Source organism: Bombina bombina, chromosome 6 (genome assembly GCF_027579735.1).
Source record: "Bombina bombina isolate aBomBom1 chromosome 6, aBomBom1.pri, whole genome shotgun sequence".
NCBI lineage: Eukaryota > Metazoa > Chordata > Amphibia > Anura > Bombinatoridae > Bombina > Bombina bombina.
Genome location: NC_069504.1, coordinates 593,184,853 through 593,209,040, shown reverse-complemented (window position 1 = coordinate 593,209,040; position 24,188 = coordinate 593,184,853). Strand labels below are relative to the sequence as shown.

The window sequence follows — 24,188 nt, the reverse complement described above, 5'->3', positions numbered from 1 at the left end:
TATTTGCCGTTGACCCCTATGTGTTTAATTAATAAGAGTACATAATGTTTGCACTACAATGCGTCTTTTAGCAGTTGTAGAACATGTCATTCTAGAATCCCCTCTGTGCATGATGTATCCTCTGTAATGTGGGTGACTGGGTCCTGTGTGGCTTCCTAAAGCTTCAGGGCTTGTCAGTAAGTCTCAGTGCTTCCTTATTTCAGTGCCCTTCCTCCAGACAAACACTGAGAGGAGAGGTCTGTCAGGCAGCTGTGAAACCTGATCCTATTTATTACGCTGCAGGGAGGGAGGAGAGACACTGCAGGAAACTATTACATAGCTCTGGAGAGTTTCCAAGCACCAGCCAAATACTTATTGGTCTCTCCCGACTCCCTGACGCTGAGGGTGAAAGGTGAACAGGAAGCAGTCAGGCGAGGAGGAAGGTGTCCATGGCGAGGGACGCCCGGGGGGATCCCAGGATACAGGGGACATGTGTGATCCCCTCCACACACTGCTGTAAGTGAGACACACCTCCTCTCTCTTTACAACCTAAAAAGGTGATCCACTGCTAATGCAGAATGGTGCTGCACTCAGCCTTTTTGCTGTCCTAGGCCTGCCATGCAATAGCACCATAACTTGTTGCTTCCGTCATCTCCCGCTCAATTCTTGGTCTCTTAAACTTCCCCGGGAGCCGGAGCTAAGCAGTGTGTGCAGCGGAGCCGTAACCCTAACAATATAGGGCTCTATCTGGTCCTACATTGTCCTATGACTCCTATGCTGCTCCGGTCCTGAGCGGGAAACCCCTGCCTGACCCTGGTCAGCTGTAGGTCCTGCTGCCGGGTCCTCGCGCTGCGTTCCCCCTGCGCGTGCGATCATCTCTGCTGCCGGGTCCTCGCGCTGCGTTCCCCCTGCGCGTGCGATCAGCTGCAAGAGTTTGTCTGAACTGCGCATGACGGCTTCAGACAAACTCTTGTCTTTTATAATATAGGATATATATATATATATATATATTTATATATAGGTATAGATATATACAGATAAATATAGGAATATCTATTTATAAATACTTAGAACATATTCCCCTATGTGAAGAACATTGGAATGCGAATTTACAGTACATACACGATTAAAGACGTTATTAAATATTCTTTTTTCATGTTTTCATCTACTTGACTGCAAAGGGCTTCAATGAACTTATATACATGCCTATATATGTATGTATACATATGTATTTATTTGTATATATGTGTATATGTCTGTAAATACATAAATACATATTTAAACACATGAACATAATTATATTTATACATATATATATATATATATATATATATAGATATTTATTTCTATGTTAAAGCCCTTTGCAAGCCTTTTTTTTTCTAACACCTGAGACCTCATATCTTTGAGCCCTAATAACTTTTTAATGCAATTTTGTTTTAAAATAATTTTTATTAGTGTTATTATGATTGTAACTGTACTTTTGATCCCCCCCAAACAGCTCTCTATCCCTCCCTCCTCTCCCTTTTTGACGCCATCTTAGGTACTGGCAGCTGTCTGCCAGTACCCAGTTTGCTGCTAATTTAGCAGTTTTTTTAAAAAAAAAAGTAGTGTAGCTGCCCCCCATCAAAACTCTAACCCCTCCCAGATCCCTTTTTTGCAATGGATCCCACATAAGATCCCACTCATTGCCCCTCCTTCCCACTCACTGTGATGTATGTTAATTTTTTTTTAAAATCCCTGTAGCGGTCCCACCCGCACCCACCCTCCTCCTGCACCCTACAGCAATGGGCCGTCCACCTGCCTCCCTCCGTAGCCTCCCACCCACCAACGATCAGCACCACCTCCCTCTCTGCATCTGTAACTCTGCAATTTTTTTCTGCAATGTCCCAATCGTGGGGCATGCAAAAATAGCGCAATCTCGCTATTTTAAGATCGCGGCAGAGAGAAGCCCAGGACTGCAGCGAAATACAGGGTCCTTAAGGGCATAACAACCAGCGTCGTACAGAGTATGGCGCTGGTCGTTAAGGGGTTACATTTCCTACATATTTCACCTAGAATTATAAAAATTTCAATTTCACTAAGAACCTGAAACACATATGCTATTATCTTTTAATTTATGTACATATCTCCAGTCTAGTTTAAAAAATACTTACCACATTATTGCTGATGTATAGTATGCAGAGATACAATACTGTTGATGATGTCCGCAAGGGCTATCTATGAGGAATTTTTCAGCAACATATAAGACTGGGTTTGGAAGCCCTGTTTCCAAACTCTGCTGATAATCCTTTGCAAATTTATTTCCTGATCCCCAGTCAAATTCTTCATTATAATTGATAGTCTCATTAAGTTGATATACAGGGTTTCCTTTAAAAAAGATTTTTAATAAGTGGAGTGCATCTAAAAACATCAATGTAACAAAATGCTTTGACTATCAATTCAGTATATAAATAAAACAGTAATTAAACAGAAAGAAGCAGAATATATTAAACTTTAAGAATAAAACAAGATAGTGTATGCAATTAGTGTGACAGCTTGCTGGAAAGTCTTACCCATATGCCCCATGGCAGAACATGCTGTGATCTGAGATGCCATTGCAGAAAATGCATCATGTCTGCAGAAAGAACAGGACACATGCAGGAACTATTAGAGCCTTCACAATGCTGCTCCGCATCCGGCTGTTCTCTGTAAAGAGCTCTGTGCTCTGACTGCACTCTTTAAGATTTCCTTCAAGTGCAGCCAGAGCTGTTTGAACGCTATGGAGCAGCACAATTATTGATGACTGTCTGTTTAATGTTTTTTTTGTTTCCCAGTTTGCACAGCTGTGACTTTTAATGTAAGATTTCTTGTGAGAAATACACCTTTTTTATTACCAGATTTTAACTTTATAATTATGCAATGTTAGACCAAGAGCAAAGGAAACAAATGTATTCAAGAGATAACATAATCTCTTTTGTTCTACGCAGCTAATTGGAAATACATTTTCCAACTGCTGCAATATATTATGAATTTAAAAAATTGCTTTTTTCTCCAGTTAATCAACACATTGAAATTTAAATGGTTCTTTAGTGTAACTACCTAATTAAAATTGTAATTGAATTGTAAAATGACCTGCAAAAACAATTCACTGAAAAAAACAATCTTGTGAAAAAAAAGTTCATATGCTATGTTTACATCTAAACAGCAATTTTTGTACCTTATTTTTCAGCTTTATTAATGAATACATGAATTAATTATGTATCTACTAGTCCTAAAGCCCGTGTACACGGCCATTTTTTGCAGTACAGTGGTCCCACCCCTTGCTCTCTCCCCCCTTTCTTTTACTCTCTCCCCCCTCTCTTTTACTTTCTCTCTCTCTCCCCCTTCTATTTTGCTCTCTCTCCCCCCTCTATGTTGTGCTCTCTCCCCCCTCTCTTTTGTGCTCTCTCCCCCCTCTCTTTTGTGCTCTCTCCCCCTCTCTTTTGTGCTCTCTCCCCCCCTCTCTTTTGCTGTCTCTCTCCCCCCTCTCTTTTGCTGTCTCTCTCCCCCCTCTCTTTTGCTGTCTCTCTCCCCCTCTCTCTTTTGCTGTCTCTCTCTCCCTCTCTCTATCCCCCCTCTTCTGCTCTCTCTATTCACCCTCTTCTTTTCTATCTATCCCCCCTCTTTCAAGCTCTCTGTCTCTCGGCAGCCCCGGCATCTGTCCCCGCCCACGTCACGCCCGGGCAGACCCACGTCATGCCCGGCCACACCCACGTTGCACCCGCCCGGCCATGCCCACGTCACACCCGCCTGGTGTGTTTGTCCTCGCACTCAGTCTCTACTGCGCATGACAGCTTCGGACAAACACACTTGGCCTTTTATTATATAGGATTTATTAATATTCTTTCAAACAGTATTCTAGCTTTATCATTATCTCCCAAAATTAAAAAAAAAAAGTTAGCTGGGCATTAGCATGCTCTTGCGCTAAATTTTGAAATGTTAAATGTTGGCTGCTAAGTTTGAGACCACTGATTATTGCTGGGTTTAGACTTAATAGATGGAGTTGTTGGTGGGACATCATTTCATTCTTGAAGCCAGACATCATAATGACTTATGCCCTGGTTAAAACCCATTAAAAAGCATCTCACGACCCAGTGATCGGTCCAACCCTTATTTTGAAGATCTCTGTTTTAAGTAATAACATAAATTTTAAATGATAACTTTGATTTGGTTGTGTTTATTTCAAATTAGTCTCGATATTATATCAAGTTGCTCAGAATTTTACAAATTGGTGATGCTAATACAGCGTTAAAAGGTGCTTTTATGTAAGCATGTTATTATTTTCCCCTTTTTTATTTAATGTTGCACAGAAACATTTCTATTGCATAAAAAAAGAACCTGGTATATTTAAACATTGATGCCATAAATATTTTTTTGTACTACAGATTATTTTTGCCTGAAAGCATCTATAGACGATATAGGGCTAGATTACTGGTGGTACACTAACTGAAGCACGTAAGCAATAAGGGGTATATCTTGGCTCTTTGCTGTGACGGAAATATCATTTATATTACGAGTAGAAAGTAAATGCGTTCGTTTGAGCGCAATCAAATTTAACACAGGTTAGCTTAACTTCAGACCTCTGGTTAACTGTTACGCAAGACAAAAAAGGTGAACAAAATACATCAAAAATATATTTAACTGTACAGTTACACTCATATTAACACAAATCTAGATTTTTTCATTAATAGTTTTAAAAAAGTAAAATTATTAAAAATGACAATTTCCCCCAACTGGTAAGTCACAAACTTCTCTTTGTTTTGTTTTATGTGTTCTAAGATGCTAATGATAGTGTATATTTATTTAAAACAATAACTATTACCTTTCTGACTACTGTACTACACAAACCTTCTGATGGTAGTATTTACAAAAGTTTTTAAATGCTATACAACAAAATTAATGCTGCATGAATAAACTGTATTATGACAAGTAAATATTGCCTAAATTACATGATATTGTTGTTTAAACTTGGTATGACCCCCTCTTCAAGCTGTCCCTTTTTACAAATGCAAACATACAAATATTCCAAAAGCCAAACCTTTCTCAGTCCCAAGCAATTTGGATAAAGGGTTTTCTATTTGTATTTTACCTAAAAATCATCAGATATATAGAAATATTTATTTAACAATAAACAGAACATCTTCTATGTGAAGAACATTGGAAGGTTAAATATTGATAATTCATGTTGGGTTTAGCGCACTTGAATAAACACGGTCGAGTTAACTCATGTGTATGAGTGTCAGTTTTTTTTTTGCAGTTTGCGCATTTCATTGATGTCTATGCGGTCGTGATATTCAAAGTTGTTTTAACATGCATCAGGTTTTTACTCAAACACAATTTTTTTACTTTGAACTTGTAATCCGAGCTTCTCACGTAACCTAGCCCATAATTGATATTAAATATATATAGTTATTATATATATATATATATATATATATATATATATATATATATATATATATATATATATATATAAATAAAATATATATATATATATATATATATATATATATATAATACAAATAAAACATGAGCTTTCAACTGAGGAACACGGTGAACTCTCCTATATATGGTTTCTGATAACAACCCCATATATACCGTGGGCCTACATACTGTGTCCCTCTGCACTATCCATTTCATATATGGTAGTAATTTATGTATGCACTCACATCTCTGAAGCGGTGGAAAGGTACTATTGCAGAGGTAAATTACAGGAAAAGCAGTTCAAATAAATAAATATAAGTTGTGATTTTGATTTATTTACCATTTCTTGAGGAATATCTTTTTTTAGTTTAAATACCCTATAAACTCTTCTAACAGCAAAGCTAACAGTAAACAAGAATGTAGAAGACTCACCTGTCAAAGTGATGTTTATTCCTTTCAAACCAATCAGAAGGCCAATGCTAGCATTTACCATGACACTGCTGAAGGACTTGTATGCGGTTATAGCAGTTACAGATCCAACCTCCCAATCATTAGTGAAGTTAACGGCTGCAATAATGGTTAAAGTCATTAATATATGTAGATACACAACTGCATATTTTTGTGAATCATTCTAGAAAACTATTTGAAAACATTTCAAGCACTAAACTTATGTTCCAAACTTTAATTCATCGAAGTACTGTCCTGGAAAGAAAATATTTTGGGCCACATTACAAGTGGAAGCTTTTTGTGCATGTTTGGTTGTGCTCGTATTACAAATTGAAAGTAAACTGTTTTTTCTTGCATGCTATTCTGATGTACCTAAAATGCCTAACTTAAAATATTGTGCGTCTGATAACCTATTCCCCCATAGAAGTCAATGGAGCAAAAAAGTGGGAAAAAAACTAACATGATCACATATTCTGAAGTGCACTAACCCGACATGAAAATATGAATATTTTACATTCAAATGTTCTTCACTTAACAGAATATGTTCTATTTATTCATAAATACATATTTCTTCATTTATCTGATGGTATTTTGGTACAATATATATCTATACCTATATTTATACATGATTATAAATAAGTATCGATATATACAGATATATGTAGGAATATCTATTTAAAAATACATAGATATTCCCCTATGTGAAGAACATTGGAATTTGACATATTTACAGTAAATACACATTATAACATTTTACTAAAAATGAATAGTGCATAAATATGATTTTTCATGTATTTATCTACTCAACTACAATGCACTTGTATATGTCTATATGTTTGTACATATGTACTGTATTTATATATATTACACACCGGACACTTTATTAGGTACACCTTGCTTGTACCGGGTTGGACCCCAATTTACCTTCAGAACTGCCTTAATTCCTCGTGGCATGGATTCAACAAGGTGTTGGAAACATTGCTCAGAGATTTTGGTCCATATTGACATAATAGCATCACGCAGTTGCTGCACATCCCAAAGGTGCTCTATTGGATTGAGATCTGGTGACTGTGGAGGCTATTGGCGTACAGTGGACTCATGGTCATGTTCAAGTTTGAGATGATTTGAGCTTTGTGACATGGTGCATTATCCTGCTGGAAGTATGGACACACTGTAAAGGGATGGACATGGTCAATAACAATACTCAGGTAGGCCATGGCGTTTAAACAATGCTCAATTGGTACTAAGAGGCCAAAAGTGTGCCAAGAAAATATCCTCCACACCATTACACCACAACCACCAGCATGATCCGTTGATACAAGGCAGGATGGATCCATGCTTTCATGTTGTTTACGCCAAATTCTGACCCTACCATCTAAATGTAGCAGCTGAAATCGAGAATCATTCTTTAATTAATCTCATTATTTCATTAACTATTGTCATAAACTCATTAATCGTCAATTGTCCAATTTTGGTGAGCCTGTGAGAACTGTAGCCTCAGTTTTCTGTTCTTAGCTGACAGGAGTGGCACCCGGTGTGGTCTTCTGCTGCTGTAGCCCATCTGCTTCAAGGTTCGACGTGTTGTGCATTCAGAGATGGTATTCTGCATACCTTGGTTGTAACAAGTGGTTATTTGAGTTACTGTTGCCTTTCTATCATCTTGAACCAGTCTGCCCATTCTCCTCTGACCTCTGACATCAACAAGGCATTTTTGGCCACACAACTGACACTCACTGGGTATTTTCTCTTTTTTGGACCATTCTTTGTAAACCCTAGAGATGGTTGTGCGTGAAAATCCCAGTAGATCAGCAGTTTTTTAAATACTCAGAGCAACGGTCTGGCACCAACAACCATGCCACGTTCATAGTCACTTTAAATCCCCTTTCTTCCCCATTCTGATGCTCGGTTTGAACTTCAGCATGTCGTCTTCACCACGTCTAGATGTCTAAATGCATTGAGTTGCTGCCAAATTGCTGATTAGCAATATGTGTTACCGAGCAATTGAACAGGTGTACCTAATAAAGTAGCCGGTGAACGTATATTGTGACAGAGAATGGGGAATAGTGAGTGACCAGATTTATATTTGATATCTAAACCCAAGGGAAATGTATTGTATAACATGTGGCTAGGAATGAAGCTGCTGTATTTTTGGGTCCCTGGTTGGAACATTGGAGAGAGGACGGGCCAGTGTTCCACAACTCAGTTTACATATAGCTAAAAGTGAGGAATCAGGGAGGGATTTTTCCTCACTTGTGTTCAATCAAATGAGTAATCATTTCTCCAGCTGCTAGGTGGAGAGAGAGAGATTCCAGAGTATCAAAAAACAAAGAGTCCAAAGAGTTAAAAACAAAAGCCACAAAATGTATTCAGCTTAAAAAATGAATCATCAAATAGGACAGAATCCAGCAGAGGTTAAAAACAGAGGTGAGTGGCAGAAAAACACCTGACAAGTTTCAGTCATTAGACCGTAATCATAGGCTAATTATACACACTGTGTGGGGAATTTAAAAAGGCAAACATGCTCACCAATCGATTAAAACCAAAGACTAGCACTTCTCTCAAAATGTAACCCCTTAATTTCAATAATGAGTGACAAATGACATAGATGGACATAGAGCAAAAATACATATAGATATAATACATACATATGTTGAAATAAAGGTAATATAATGTCAAATAAATGCTATATTACCACATATCAAATTTAGATTGAAAAAGTAAATTCCATACATCCATACCAGTATATTTATTTATTTATTTATAAAATATTTTACCAGGAACGATACATTGAGATTTCTCTCGTTTTCAAGTATGTCCTGGGTCCACAAAACATTGTATTGATACAATAGGGTACAATAATAATTCTCAATATATGCAAACATTTTACATAGAACAGGTAGGAAATATATAATCAACAATGACAGGTGCATTCTGTTTTGAGATATGTAGAGAGGGATCTCTTAAAGGATATTAGGCTTGGGGAAGGTTTGAAAGTGTGCAGGAGGATATTCCATAACTGTGACGCTCTGTAGGAAAAGGAGGATTGAGCTGCTTTATTTTTGTATTGAGGCAAGCTAAATAATGTGCTGGTACTGGATCGGAGGTTATAGGAGGTGGGAATAGCCGGGGACAGCATTCTGCTCAGGTAGGGTGGGAGCTTCCCAGAAAGGCTCTTAAACACAAGGCAGGAAAGATGGAGGGTGCGTCTAGATTCCAGCGACAGCCAGTTTAGTTCTGTTAGCGTGTCACAATGGTGGGTCCTGCAATTACATTGTAGCACAAAGCGGCAGAACGAGTTATACAATGTATTAAGTTTATTAAGGTGAGTTTGCGGTGCAGGTGTGTATACTACGTCCCCGTAATCCACAATAGGCATCAGCATTTGCTGTAAATCTTTTCCTTTACTGTAGGGCTGAGGCAAGATTTGTTACTGTACAGGGCACCTAGTTTTGGATAAAGTTTAGATGCAAGTTTTTCTATGTGGAGGTCAAAAGATAGAATTTGTGTAATTTAGGACCCGTTCCAGAGATCATTGTGACAGTTTTGTCAGTGTTTAGGAAGAGTTTGTTTTTTGAGATCCACTTTTCTACCTCTGTGAACTGGTCTTGGAGCACTGCTTCAAGCTGCGGCAGATTGGATTTTTTTGCATAGATTACCGTGTCGTCTGCGTACATGTGTACAGTTGAGGATTTGCAGACATTGGGCAGATCATTTATAAATAATGTGAATAGTAGGGGGCCGAGAATGGAACCTAGGGGAACACCACACGCGACTGGGAGACGTAGGGAGTCACTGTTAGAAATGGAGACATATTGTGATCGATCCGATACATATGATCTAAAGCAGGTTAACAGACGATCATCAATACCAGAGTTTTTTAGTTTGAGCAGTAGTATGTTGTGGTCTACTGTGTCAAAAGCCTTTGCAAAATCAAGGAAAATAGCTCCAGTTAGGTCTCCTTGTTCCATGCCAGTTTGCATGTGTTGCAAACTTTTAGGAGGGCAGTTGTAGTGGAGTGATTTGGGCGAAAACCTGATTGATCAGGGGTCAGATAGATAGAAAGTTGGTAATACTCGCATAATTGTGTATGGACGCATCCCAGTATTTTTACAATACTGGGAGCAATAATATAGGGCGATAGTTAGAAACCAAAGTAAACTCCCCACTTTTATGAATAGGCACTACTCTTGCAGTTTTCCAGAGTTGGGTATGTATCCAGACATCAAGGATTCGTTAATTAGGGTTGTGACAGGCTTAGCAATTGCCGGCGCACTGAGCTTCAACAGTATTGGTGGGATTTGATCAGGTCCAGACTGGTTTTTCATTTTTAGATTATTAAGGTGTTTCTTAAATACATTGATGGGTACAGGTCTAAAATTGAACTTCTCTATATTTGGTCTTTGCTGTTTTAGTGGGGCTTGATCCACATTTGTAGTTTCAGGATACGTGCCATTTATTAGTTTGTCAATCAGGGTGGTGGAGCATCCGACAAAATAATTGTTAAAGGCATTTGCTACTTCTAAGGGGAGTTGCAGGTTTTGGTTGTCCACATTGACAATGGAGGGTTGGGAGTGGATTGGTGGATTTTGTAAGTTATTTATGAGTTTCCAAAACTTTCTAGGGTTAGATATGTTATTGTTAAGATTTTCACAGAAATATTGGGCCTTGGCCAATTTTGTTTGTTTAGTGCATATATTTCGCCATTGTCTATATACACAGTGGTCGTTCATAGAGCCAGTATGCTTGAACTTTGACCACAATGAATCCCGAAACTGGTACATTTGAATGAGGTCAGCTGTGATCCAATTCAAGTGTGCTCCTTTTACTCTCACCTTACGCAGCGGGGCATGTACATTCCAAACTTGTAGGAGTTCAGACTGAAAGAATTCAACTGCAGAGTCTAGATCTGGGATTAGGTTTAATCTGTGCCAGGGGAGGTTCTTGATGTAATTTAGAAATGATTGAATATTAAATTTTTTGAAGGACCTGGTGATATTAACCTTGGGAGAGGATTTAGTTGCCTTTATTTTGCGCACGCAGTACACTAAGCAGGGGTCACTGAAATTGTTAGGGAGAACACCTGCCTACTGGATTCGGTCGGGAGAAGTGGAGAGAATCTAGTCGAGCAGGGTATGATTATGGCTTTTGATGTTTATGCAAGTTGGGGAGGAGATTAATTGCGTTAGCTGCAAAGATTTAAACAGTGAGCGACAACTGTTATTATATGTTAGTATATGCGCGTATACATATGCTCCCTTATCCAGGTTCCTACTGTCCTGGTCGTTCTACCCACATACTGCAGGCAACAAAGTGTACATTCAATAACATTAATCACATATGTACTAGTGCAGTTATTACAACCTCCAGTAACAAATGTGTCATACGTTATGGCAGATTTAAATGAACTGGTAACCCACACAAAATCACAAGATGTTACTACATTGCCTCCTTCCACATCTAAATGTCCCCTTATGTTTAAGCCAGGAGCTCTCTCTAGCGTTGGTTTTCAAATGGCTAGGGGATAATAGATTACCAAGCATAAAAATTATTTTTGAATACACATCTACAACCCCTCTTCACTATTGGCTTTAGGGTTTGACTCCCAAAAGTATGGAAAAATTGCTTTTACACATACTTCATTATAGCTATTTGAAAACCAACGCTAGAGACATAAGGGAACATTTAGATGTGGAAGGAGGCAATGTACATCTTGTGATTTTGTGTGGGTTGCCAGTTCATTTAAATCTGCCATTATATATGACACATTTGTTACTAGAGTTTGTATTAACTGCACTAATACATATGTGATTTATGTTATTTAATGTGCACTTTGTTGCCGGCAGTATGCCGGTATGAACGACCAGGACAGGAGGAACCCTGATAAGGGAGCACTTGTCTTACATTTAAGGGGGTGCTACCTGTTCAGCATTATCTAGACACTTTATAAAATGTGTATTCTTCTAATATGCTGATATACATTTTTTTATTTTCCCTCATTTATTTATATGTTAATATATATATGTGTGCATTTAATTATTGATCAGTTATATATTTAGGTAAGGCAGCTTTGATGTAAGACAATATTATGTTGCTATGATCAAATTTTACAGATTTATATATTTTTATCTAAGCTTATTTTAGATATTTGGTTTAGATTCATAAACTAATTACAATCCATATATGTATACTCGCATATACTGGTATGGATGTATGATGGAATTTGCTTTATCAATCTAAATTTGATATGTGGTAATATAGCATTTCTTTACATTATATTACCTTTCTTTCAACATATGTATGTATTATATCTATATGTATTTTTGCTTTATGTCCATCTATGTTATTTGTCACTCACTGAAATTAAAGGGTTATATTTTAAGAGTAGCGCTAGTCTTTGGTTTTAACCAATTGGTGAACATGTTTGCCTTTTTAAATTCCCCACACAGTGTGTGTAATTAGCCTATGATTACGGTCTAATGACTTAAACCGGTCAGGTGTTTTTCTGACAGTCACCTCTGTTTTTAACCTCTGCTGGATTCTGTCCTATTTGATGATTAATTTTTTAAGCTGAATAAATGTTGTGGCTTTTTTATAACTCTTTGGACTCTTTGTTTTTTGATACGTATCTGGAGTACTGGGACTCCTTTCTATAGAGTTTATTTCATCTGGCCCTGGAGGCGGTCCTGGTCACACAGCTCTTCTACCTTGGATTAACTGCTGCAGCTCTGATCAGCCGTTACCGGATGTGAATTGTGGAGTGTAGCGTGTCATCAACATGTGAATGCAGATGTTATTTCTTTGATGGCTCCATGTGTGTTTATGCCAGAACTGATGCACATATATCAAGTATCTTAACACGGCCAGATATAAATGTTTCAGGAAGCTTCCTTGGGATATCACTGATAAAGGCACATTCTGTAACTGTGTAAGAGGATAGAAGCGGTCTGTACCGCAGTCCCTCACAGTTTTGTCTAAGTTGAAGTGTGGTTGCTCTGGGATAGTGCTACACTGCGGCATTGACTTTCCGCATACTTTTGACTACATTCACTTTGCATCAATCACGCTACACCTTGTATCTACGGTTGTGTATTATGACATGTAACTGATTGTAGAGATTTGTATACACCTATTTGCAAGGATTGTTTGTGCTCCAATACTGACTTTTTTTTCTCTTTTAGAGATTCCAGAGTGTTTCTGACTTAGAAAAAAGCACATTGTAGTTGAGCTGAGAAAAGCTGCTAAAAAGAGAGGTTGGTTAAAACAGCATGTTTTGTAAAAGGGACATAATACTTATATGCTAAATCACTTGAAACTGATGCAGTATAACTGTAAAAAGCTGACAGGAAAATATCACCTGAGCATCTCTATGTAAAAAAGGAAGATATTTTACCTCACAATTTCCTCAGCTCAGCAGAGTAAGTTCTGTGTAAAAAAATATACTCAGCTGTTGCTCAGCTGCAGGTAAAAAAAATAAAAATAAATGAAGAAATGAACAGCAGCCAATCAGCATCAGCAGTGCTGAGGTCATGAACTCTTTTACTGTGATTTCATGAGATTTCATAGTAAAATTCCTTAAACTGAATAGGGAAATAACATGTGTGCACGTAAGCTCACTCCCTTAGCTGTCCCGGGACAGACATACTGATTTGCTGCTTAGAAGTCCTTTACAATGGGATGTGGCTACTGAGGAACGTTTGAGGTAAAATATCTTTCTTTTTTAAATAGAGATATTCAGGTGATATTTGCTAGTCAGCTTTTTACAGCTATGCTGCATCACTTTCAAGTGTTTCAACATTTGGGTATCATAGCCCTTTAAGTTTAGTTTACCTTGGTTTAGTAAAGGATCAAAACTATTGCCTAGATTTAGAGTTCTCCGGTAGCCGTCAAAAGCAGCGTTAAGGGGTCCTAATGCTGCTTTTGGCCGCCCGCTGAAATTTAGAGTCAGCCAGGAAAGGGTCTAACGCTCACTTTCCAGCCGTGACTTTTCCATACCGCAGATCCCCTTACGCCAATTGCATATCCTATCTTTTCAATGGGATCTTCCTAACGCCGGTATTTAGAGTCTTGGCTGAAGTGAGCAGTAGACCCTCTACCGACAAGACTCCAGCTGCAGAAAAAAGTCAGTAGTTAAGAGCTTTATGGGCTAACTCCGGTTTATAAAGCTCTTAACTACTGTGCTCTAAAGTACACTAACACCCATAAACTACCTATGTACCCCTAAACCGAGGTCCCCCCACATCGCCGCCACTATAATAAATATTTTTAACCCATAATCTGCCGACCGCACACCGCCGCCACCTACATTATCCCTATGAACCCCTAATCTGCTGCCCCTAACATCGCCGACACCTACATAATATTTATTAACCCCTAATCTGCCCCCCCCCCAATGTCACCGCTACCTAACTACACTTATTAACCCCTAATCTGCCGACCGGACCTCGACGCTACTCTAATAAATGTATTAACCCCTAAAGCTAAGTCTAACCCTAACCACCCCCTAAATTAAATATAATTTTAATCTAACAAAATAAATTAAATATTATTAACTAAAGTATTCCTATTTAAAACTAAATACTTACCTGTAAAATAAACCCTAATATAGCTACAATATAACAAATAATTATATTGTAGCTATTTTAGGATTTATATTTATTTTACAGGCAACTTTGTATTTATTTAAACTAGGTACAATAGCTATTAAATAGTTATTTACTATTTAATAGCTACCTAGTTAAAATAATTACAAAATTACCTGTAAAATAAATACTAACCCAAGTTACAATTAAACCTAACACTACACTATCAATAAATAAATAAAATCAATTAACTACAATTACCTACAATTAAATAAACTAAACTAAATTAAAAAAAAAATAAAAAAAGATTACAAGAATTTTAAGCTAATTACACGTACTCTAAGCCCCCTAAAAAAATAACAAAGCCCCCCAAAATAAAAAAAATTCCCTACCCTAATCTAAATTTAAAAACTTAACAGCTCTATTACCTTACCAGCCCTTAAAAGGGCTTTTTGCGGGGCATGCCCCAAAGAAATCAGCTCTTTTGCCTGTAAAAAAAAAACACAATACCCCCCCAACATTACAACCCACCACCCACATACCCCTTCTCTAACCCAAACCCCCCTTAAATAAACCTAACACTACCCCCCTGAAGATCTCTCTACCTTGAGCCGTGTTCACCCAGCCGGGCACCGATGGACCAAAAGAGGGCATCCGGAGCCGCAGAAGTCTTCATCCTATCCGGGCAGAAGAGGACATCCGGACCGGTAGACATCTTCATCCAAGCGGCATCTTCTATCTTCATCCATCCGGAGCGGAGCCATCTTCTTCCAGCCGACGCAGATCCATCCTTCTTCCACGACGCCTACTCGCCGAATAAAGGTGGCGTCCCTCGAATTCCGATTGGCTGATAGGATTCTATCAGCCAATCGGAATTAAGGTAGGAAAAATCTGATTAGCTGATTGAATCAGCCAATCAGATTCAAGTTCAATCGGATTGTCCGATCCAATCAGCCAATCAGATTGAGCTTGCATTCTATTGGCTGTTCCAATCAGCCAATAGAATGCGAGCTCAATCTGATTGACTGATTGGATCAGCCAATCCGATTGAATCAGCCAATCAGATTCAAGTTCAATCAGATTTTTTTCTACCTTAATTCCGATTGGCTGATAGAATCCTATCAGCCAATCGGAATTCGAGGGACGCCATCTTGGATGACGTCATTTAAAGGAACCTTCATTCGGCGAGTAGGCGTCGTGGAAGAAGGATGGATCCGCGTCGGCTGGAAGAAGATGGCTCCGCACCGCTCCAGATGGATGAAGATAGAAGATGCCGCTTGGATGAAGATGTCTACCGGTCAGGATGTCCTCTTCTGCCGGGATAGGATGAAGACTTCTGCCGCTCCGGATGCCCTCTTTTGATCCATCGGTGCCCGGCTGGGTGAACACGGCTCAAGGTAGGGAGATCTTCAGGGGGGTAGTGTTAGGTTTATTTAAGGGGGGTTTGGGTTAGAGTAGGGGTATGTGGGTGGTGGGTTGTAATGTTGGGGGGTGGTATTGTGTGGTTTTTTTTTTACAGGCAAAAGAGCTGATTTCTTTGGGGCATGCCCCACAAAAAGCCCTTTTAAGGGCTGGTAAGGTAATAGAGCTGTTAATTTTTTTAATTTAGATTAGGGTAGGGAAATTTTTTTATTTTGGGGGGCTTTGTTATTTTATTAGGGGGCTTAGAGTACGTGTAATTAGCTTAAAATTCTTGTAATCTTTTTTTATTTTTGTAATTTAATTAGTTTAGTTTATTTAATTGTAGGTAATTGTAGTTAATTGATTTCATTTATTTATTGATACTGTAGTGTAAGGTTTAATTGTAACTTAGGTTAGGATTTATTTTACAGGTAATTTTGTAATTATTTTAACTAGGTAGCTATTACATAGTAAATAACTATTTAATAGCTATTGTACCTAGTTTAAATAAATACAAAGTTGCCTGTAAAATAAATATAAATCCTAAAATAGAAACAATATAATTATTCGTTATATTGTAGCTATATTAGGGTTTATTTTACAGGTAAGTATTTAGTTTTAAATAGGAATACTTTAGTTAATAATATTTCATTTATTTTGTTAGATTAAAATTATATTTAATTTAGGGGGGTGTTAGGGTTAGACTTAGCTTTAGGGGTTAATACATTTATTAGAGTAGCGTCGAGGTCCGGTCGGCAGATTAGGGGTTAATAAGTGTAGGTAAGGTAGCGGCGACATTGGGGGGGGGGCAGATTAGGGGTTAATAAATATTATGTAGGTGTCGGCGATGTTAGGGGCAGCAGATTAGGGGTTCATAGGGATAATGTAGGTTGCGGGGGTGTCCAGAGCGGAAGATTAGGGGTTAATAATAAAATGCAGGTGTCAGCGATAGCGGGGGCGGCAGATTAGGGGTTAATAAGTGTAAGGTTAGGGGTGTTTAGACTCTGGGTTCATGTTGGGGTGTTAGGTGCAGACTTAAAAAGTGTTTCCCCATAGGAAACAATGGGGCTGCGTTAGGAGCTGAACGCTGCTTTTTTTCAGCCCAAACTGCCCCATTGTTTCCTATGGGGGATTCGTGCATGAGCACATTTTTCCAGCTAGCCGCTACCGCAAGCAACGCTGGTATTGAGAGTTGAAGTGGCGGTAAATATGCCTGTACACTCCCTTTTTGGAGCCTAACGCAGCCCTTCAGAGAACTCTAAATACCAGCGTTGTTTAGAAGCAGCGCTAGAAAAAAAACATGCGTAGCTAACTCGCCCCTTTGGCCACAAAACTCTAAATCTAGGTGTAAGTCAGTAAGAGCTCACATTGAGCTAGGCTTTAGTTTATATATTTAAGTGTGTTTAATTGTTATAAACACACATTGCTGTAATCTGCACTTGCACAGTGAAAATAAAGCTGACTGTTTAAATATATCAAGGCTGTGTCGTTTATACCCTAGAGGACTGTGTTATTTCCCTTGAAACCAGGCACAAGGAGTGGGTTCTGGATTACAATATACACACATACATATTCATATTTAGACACGTATATGTACAGTATCTCTATGTTAAAGCCATTTGCAGCATTTTTTTTTCCTAGCACCTAAGATCTCATATCTTTGAGCCCTTATAACTTTTTGTGCAATATTTTCTTTTATATTTTTTTTAATTAAATAGTGTTATTATGAGTGTAAATGTACATTGTAATGTATTTTTGATGTGTTTTGTACAACTTTTTTGTTTTACGAAACAGTTAACTAGAGCTCTGAATTTGCGGTAACCATTCTAGCATAACTCGCGATTGTGCTCAACCGATCATGTTTACTTTCAACTTTTAATACGAGCGGTAAACCCGACTCTCGCAAACATCCGCAATAAACCCCTTTTTCCCAACTGTATGTTACAATCTTCTCTACCCGTGTCTTTATGTTTTATTGTGTTCTAAAATGCAAATAATAGTCTATATGTATTTAAAACAACAAATATTACTGTTCTGATTTACAGTACTGTACTATCTTTCTGAGGGTATTATGTATATAGTATTAAAAATTATATAACACTACCTTTTAGGTTACATGTATAAACTGCATAATGAACTGTAAATATTGCCTAAATGGTATACGATATTGTTGTTCATATTTGGATTTTATCCCCTCTCTAATCTGTCCCATTGGTAGTTTATGGTAGGCTAGGTTTTTTTTTTATTTTGGGGGGCTTTTTTTTATTTTGATAGGGCTATTAGATTAGGTGTAAAAAAAAAATTGGGATCATTTTTGTTGTTATTTTTCGTAGTTTAGTACTTTCCCACTCTGGTGCTAATGACGGCTCAGAGCCGTCACTAGCACTCTCCCACCTTGAGGGAGATCTGGGGACTCCCACCCATTCTTACCCCGGCAATCGTGCCTGTAGAGTGACAGGCATCGCCGGGGCTTCCCGTTTTGCGTGGTGACGTCACTCACAATAACGTGATGATGACGTCACCGCACAACTTTATTTATGCTTAACAATGTTAAGTATAGGAGCAGGGGGCATGCTGCTTAGAAGCCTGTATCTCAGGCATCTAAGCAGCTACAGACTCCCAAGACCCACCATTAGAACGGTAATCACCTAACCTTTCCAAAAGTATAAGTCTTGGGGGTCTGGAAAAAAAAAAGTTAAAACAAAAATTGTTAAAAAAATTAAATAAACATTAAAAAAGCTTAGCACCCAGGTGGGAAAGTGCTTAGCACTCAAAGGGTTAATTGTATATTTAAATAATTTTAGTAGTGTTAAGTTTTTTAATATGTAATTTAGTTTATTTAATTGGTAGTTTAATTTAATTTTAGTATAATAGTTAGGGTAGGTTAATTTTATAGTTTAAAATTTAGTTTATTTTAATTCTACAGGTAAATTTTAATTTATATTAAATCAATGTAAATATTTGCATAGGAAATTAGCACATTGAGGCAAGTATCCCCAATGCACAAGAGAATTCTGGGTAAGTTATGCAAATTAGATATGCAAATTCTCAGTTTTTTTGCTTCAAAATAATACTGTTTTAACACAGCTATCCTTTTAACAGGATTATTACAGCAAACCAGAAATCACTCACTAGACAGCCTGTTTCGTTCTTTTTGGAACTCATCAGTAGGAGATATATTTCTGGTTGCTGCATTGGTGAAGCTATTTTCAAGGTTAAACCAAAATTCATTAAAATTATGGGGGGGATAAAAAACTGAAATTAAAATCCTCCATGTCTCAAAATTTAAATCAATGTAAATATTTGCATAGGAAATTAGCACATCTAGGCAAGTATCCCCGCTTGCTTTTCCCCAGAAATAACTCATATACAATGTTACCAATGTATTAAGATACAGATCTTGTAAATTTAATATAAAGTTATGGGGTTGTTGGGTTTAGGGGTTAATAGCTTAATTTAGATTTTGGAAATGTGGGGGGCTGACGGTTTAGGGGTTAATAGGTTTAGTTAGTGGTGGTGATGTGGGAGGCCAAAGGTTTAGGGGTTAATACGTTTATTTAGTGGCGGCGATGTCGGGAAACGGCGGAATAGGGGTTAATAGGTTTATTATAGTGGCGGCGATGCCGGAGGGTGGCAGTTTAAGGGTTAATCTGTAGTTTATGGGTGTACTTTGTAGCCGTATAAATAAAGTTGTGAAAAACCCAAATAACAGCTTCATTGATGACTGTTAGTTAACAACAGTCCGATGCTAATCGCCCCATACTTGGTGCGCGTGTTTTTAATGGCTTTTTTCATAAATATTGTGATCATATTTAGATCCGCGGCAGTGATGTTTGGCGATGTTAGGCATTGTCGTTCGCGAATGCAACATAGTTGACACTGTGATAAATATCCCCCTTAGTGTCTACCTGTAACCTGTCCTTTAGTATTTACTTGTGTGCTGCCATATTTACATTATCATCTTTTGTCTATCTGTAATTTTAGGTTTACCTGTGTCCTTCCCTTGTCAGGGGCATACATTTAGGAGTCTTAGACATCTATTGGTCCCTTCTGGCCCTTTAGTGAATAGTGGCATTCCTACAGGGAGTAGGAGCTCAACCTGCATCATTTCTGATTCCTCTGTGTGTGTGTGTGGGTGTCCACAGAAGAGGGCTAACAGTTTAAGGAAAGTGTATACATTTGCATTTTGGTGGCAGGGTTTCTAATATGGCCACAACAGAGCTGTTATAGAGAAAAACCTGCCAACATATTTGTACAGGGAAGCTGCACAAGTGAATAGTCTCTGGTGTGTCCTCACCAAGGGGGAAGGACGACTGTCACAAAGAAGCAGCTCCATTTGCTGCCTATGGGTGCCTGTATTTGTGTGGTTGTGGATGTGTGGGATGCTTTATGTGTGCATGTGGGTGACTATGGATATCTGTGTGTGTTATTTCCTTTCTGAAAGTGTAGCTTTTGTGTGATAACAGTGCCTGTTATTTTGAGGAACTGTGATTACCTAGGATGATGAGCAATAAGTAGTATTCATGTTTTATTTTTTTGAATGTAAACTTCAATAGCTTCTGTTTTTTTTTTTTTCATTTTTTAAAATAATTGATAAAAAGTTTACAAAATAAGGTGACAGAAGGGTGTTAAAAACGTTAAAATGTTTCTGCAATTAAAACTAATAATAAATAATAAAAGGGGAGGGGGAGTGGGCTACTCAGAATGAGTAAACCTGGTACCCTGAAACAGAATGTATTTGATGTATTCATTTACTAAAAATTAGCAAAAGAAACATAGATCATGAATATATATTGTTTATATATATATATATATATATATATATATATATATATATATATATATATACACAGTATATATATTCTACAATATAAAAGCCCAGGTATGTTTGTCCTTAGCTGCCATGCGCAGTAGAGACTGCGCAAGGACAAACATACCTGGCCGTAAGGAAGGATCAGTCAGTGGGCGGGTGTGGCGAGGCCAGACGGGAGATGGCGTGCCCGGGGCGGGAGCGGGATGTGGCTGGGCGGGAGCGCGGTTGGGCGGGATGTTGTAGATTTAAATCATCCTGATTCAATTGGGATGAATGACAGCCCCTGCTCGCAGTGGGGTCTGGCGGAGATGATTTGCAATAGCGAATTATGTGCACCCAAGTTTTTTTTTTTATAAATGGAGCCCAGATGCTTTTAAAAGTATTAAGCTTGCATCTCCCTCAACTAAAACTTCAACTACACAGATACAATCCAGGCCTTAAAGAGCACAACAAGGTTTTGTTTTATATTATACTTTTTTTCCCAATCGCTGCTTAATATTTTCTATATTTTTTATGTTTATATATTCATAATATATGAAATTCAGATGTTTTGGTAACATAACTGATGTATGAAAGGTTGCATCACACAATAATACACAAGTCCTTTTCAAGGTTTGGAATTCAGTTTCAAAATTTGATTGAGTTGATCTTAAATGGTGCCTTCATAAAATATGAAATATACCCAGTATAAATACTCTTAAGCATATATTATTGTATTCTTCTTCAGTACTTTTGAGCTTTTGTCATAAAAAAACATTCAAACAGCAATGAGATCCCAAGCATACATTTTTTTGCTAATCTAGGAAAGTACATGTTCATAATAGATTTCATACATACAAGATAAATATCAGATGCTTTCATTTCTTACCTAAGATCACAGATCCAATGAAAAGGCTTATCAGTACCTTTAAAAGCCAGAAGATTCTCTGTAAGAGAAAGATGCTTTTAGTTGAAGTGCAGTTATAGATTCTATAGTAGTGTATAAATATTAGCACAGTTTGAGGGAAATTAACATACATTAGGATACAAAACAAAAACCTGCTGCCCTCCAAATAACATTTTATTTAGGCACTAAACAACAAATGGACAAATTCTAAGTGGAGCGCAAAATATCTCTGGTATTACAAGTTAGGTTTTGCATTGCAGAGAACACTTCCATAATCTCCACCAATGGCACCAATGGGAGCCTCGTTCTAATGCCATGGGACACAGCATTAAAACTAGAAAAGAGAATGGGGGTAAGTTATTATCATTTATTTGTATAGCGCCACAAGATTCTGTGGCGCTGGAATTTTAAATATATATGCATATGAATATATACATACAGTATATATTTATGTGTTAATATGTGTATATAATCAACCAGAAAAGTAGGGAAAATAATGAAACGTTGTAGTAAATAATAAGTCGTCCCAGCTCTAGGGGAGAGTGGTTATACCAAATCAACCCCACAGGAAACAGAGCACTATACATCCGTGGTAGCAGAACTGGTAATAAATCAAGTGAGCTTAAAGTTACTCAATACAGTTCAATAGCTCAGTTTGATAGCCCAGTTCGTAGGATTATCTTCCGTACATACCACAGTAATGTCAGTGAGGTATTCTGTATATACAGATGTAACAAGGAAGGTTATCGTTTACCCTTGGTCCAGCTGCATAGTCTACCTGTTCTTTGGTGTGTAGCAGCTAGCAGTGCCTAGCGGGATCCAAGTCCGTCTTCAGTGGGCGTGGTCAGCCTCGGTGGGTAAAGCGATCTTTCAGCCAATCATGAAGCTCCTTCAGTCAAATTGGCCTGACGATCAGGCACCACATGGTTGTGGTAAAAGCACTCCTATTGGCTCTTCCCTTCTTCTTTATGTGTGCCAATACACAACAGCTAACCCAGCTGGAGAGAGTGATTGCCTAATGTAAAAGTGCAAAGTTGCAGACACAGAACCGCTACTCTGGCGAAAATCCTCATATACTTGTGGGTAGTGCTCTAACTGTAATCCTGGAGCTACAGTCAAATACAAGGGACCAGTGCAGGGTGATGTTGCTCACATCAGGCATCAGTAAACCATCCAACAGCGATAAAAGGAGCAGCAACAAAGCAGTATAATAAATTGTAGCTTTTATTCAAATAAAAGCATAAACATAAAGGACCCTTGATGTTGCAGGGTCATGGGATGTGTACCCAGTCCAGTCTGAGAGTGCAGTCCCCTTCCGTGTTTTGTATATGTCTAGGATGATTACATAAGCCTGTGCACCCTTCACTTGTTCCCAGTTTGTTGGATTGAGAGCTTGCACTGTGTGGCTGTTTTAGGGACCCAGGTTTTTGGAAGGGACCTTGACGTGGTACCTGGGCTTGACCCATTTGGCCAGATGCGGTAACTAACCCTTCCATTTTTGCTTTTAATCTTAGCTGAGAACTTGTAAGTGAGTGCAGAGTTTTCTCTGTGTGTTATATTAATTTGTTTTGTAATTTTCCCTATGGGTCTTGCACCCAGACCTGTCTGGGGTTAACTGTGACTCTGGGGACAGCACAGCTTCCTGAGAGTGCCATTGAGCACCCAGGGCTGAGTATGTTGCAGGGTCATTAGAATGTGTACTTTTCAGTGCCATTTTTTTTTCTAACACCCCAGACCTGCTCACTTTAGCTGCTTATAACTGCCTTATGCAGTTACTTTATTAAAAAAATAAAAATGCTAATATTTTTATTTTTTTAAAAAAGGTTAATACACTGTTTTGAGGGCAATTATTGGAAAATTTAGAAAATTAACCAGAGGTCTGATTTAGAGCATGTGATTTTAACCAACTTTTCAATTTACTTCTATTATATAAATTGTTTTGTTCTTTTTGTATTCTTTGCTGAAAACAATACCTAGGTAGTCTCAGGAGCTGCTAATATGCACGTATACGCTTCATGTTATTGGCTGACCCAATGCATTTGGTTAGCTACCAGTAGTGCATTGCTGCTTCTTCATGAAAGGATACCAAGAGAATGAAGCAAACTATATAATAGATGTAAATTCAAAAGTTGTTTAAAATTATTTTCTTTATCTGAATCACAGAATAAAATTTTTGGGTTTCACGTTTCTTTAACCCCTTAACGACCAAGGATGTGCCAGGAACGTCCTACAAAAAAAACACCCTTAACGACCAAGGACGTTCCTGGCACATCCTCTGGGGTTTGAAGCTCTGAAAGTGATCCTGATCGCTTCCAGCTGCTTCCTGGGTATTGCAGTGATGCCTAGATATTCAGGCATCACTGCAATATCCATTTTACCCGACCGATGCAGAGAGAGCTACTCTGTGGCCCTCCCTGCATCGGCCATCGATGGGGCTGATCATTGGTGGGTGGGAGCTACAGTTGGGAGGCGGGTGGGCGGCCCTTCGATGGTTACATCCGTGTTTGATGTTGGTGACCGGATCAGCATGTGACATGGTTGTGGCGGGGGGGGGGGGCGTTGTGGCGTGTGCGTGCCATATTTAACCGGCAAATAGTTTAATTCTATTGAAAGGAGGGAGAGGGAGGGTGGGATCAAATGT

General features: G+C 38.3%; 1 protein-coding gene across 1 annotated transcript in view; it reads right to left on the bottom strand.

Moving 5' to 3' along the window:
- Nucleotides 1-24,188, bottom strand: part of DUOXA1 (dual oxidase maturation factor 1) — a 102,005-nt gene that overhangs the window by 47,789 nt on the left and 30,028 nt on the right. Inside the window, exons 3-5 of the mRNA XM_053719912.1 lie at nucleotides 21,530-21,587; nucleotides 5,854-5,988; nucleotides 2,133-2,346 (exon numbers count right to left, since the gene is read on the bottom strand). Coding sequence (XP_053575887.1) covers nucleotides 2,133-2,346; nucleotides 5,854-5,988; nucleotides 21,530-21,587 — 407 coding nt within the window. The remainder of the gene's footprint in view (nucleotides 1-2,132; nucleotides 2,347-5,853; nucleotides 5,989-21,529; nucleotides 21,588-24,188) is intronic.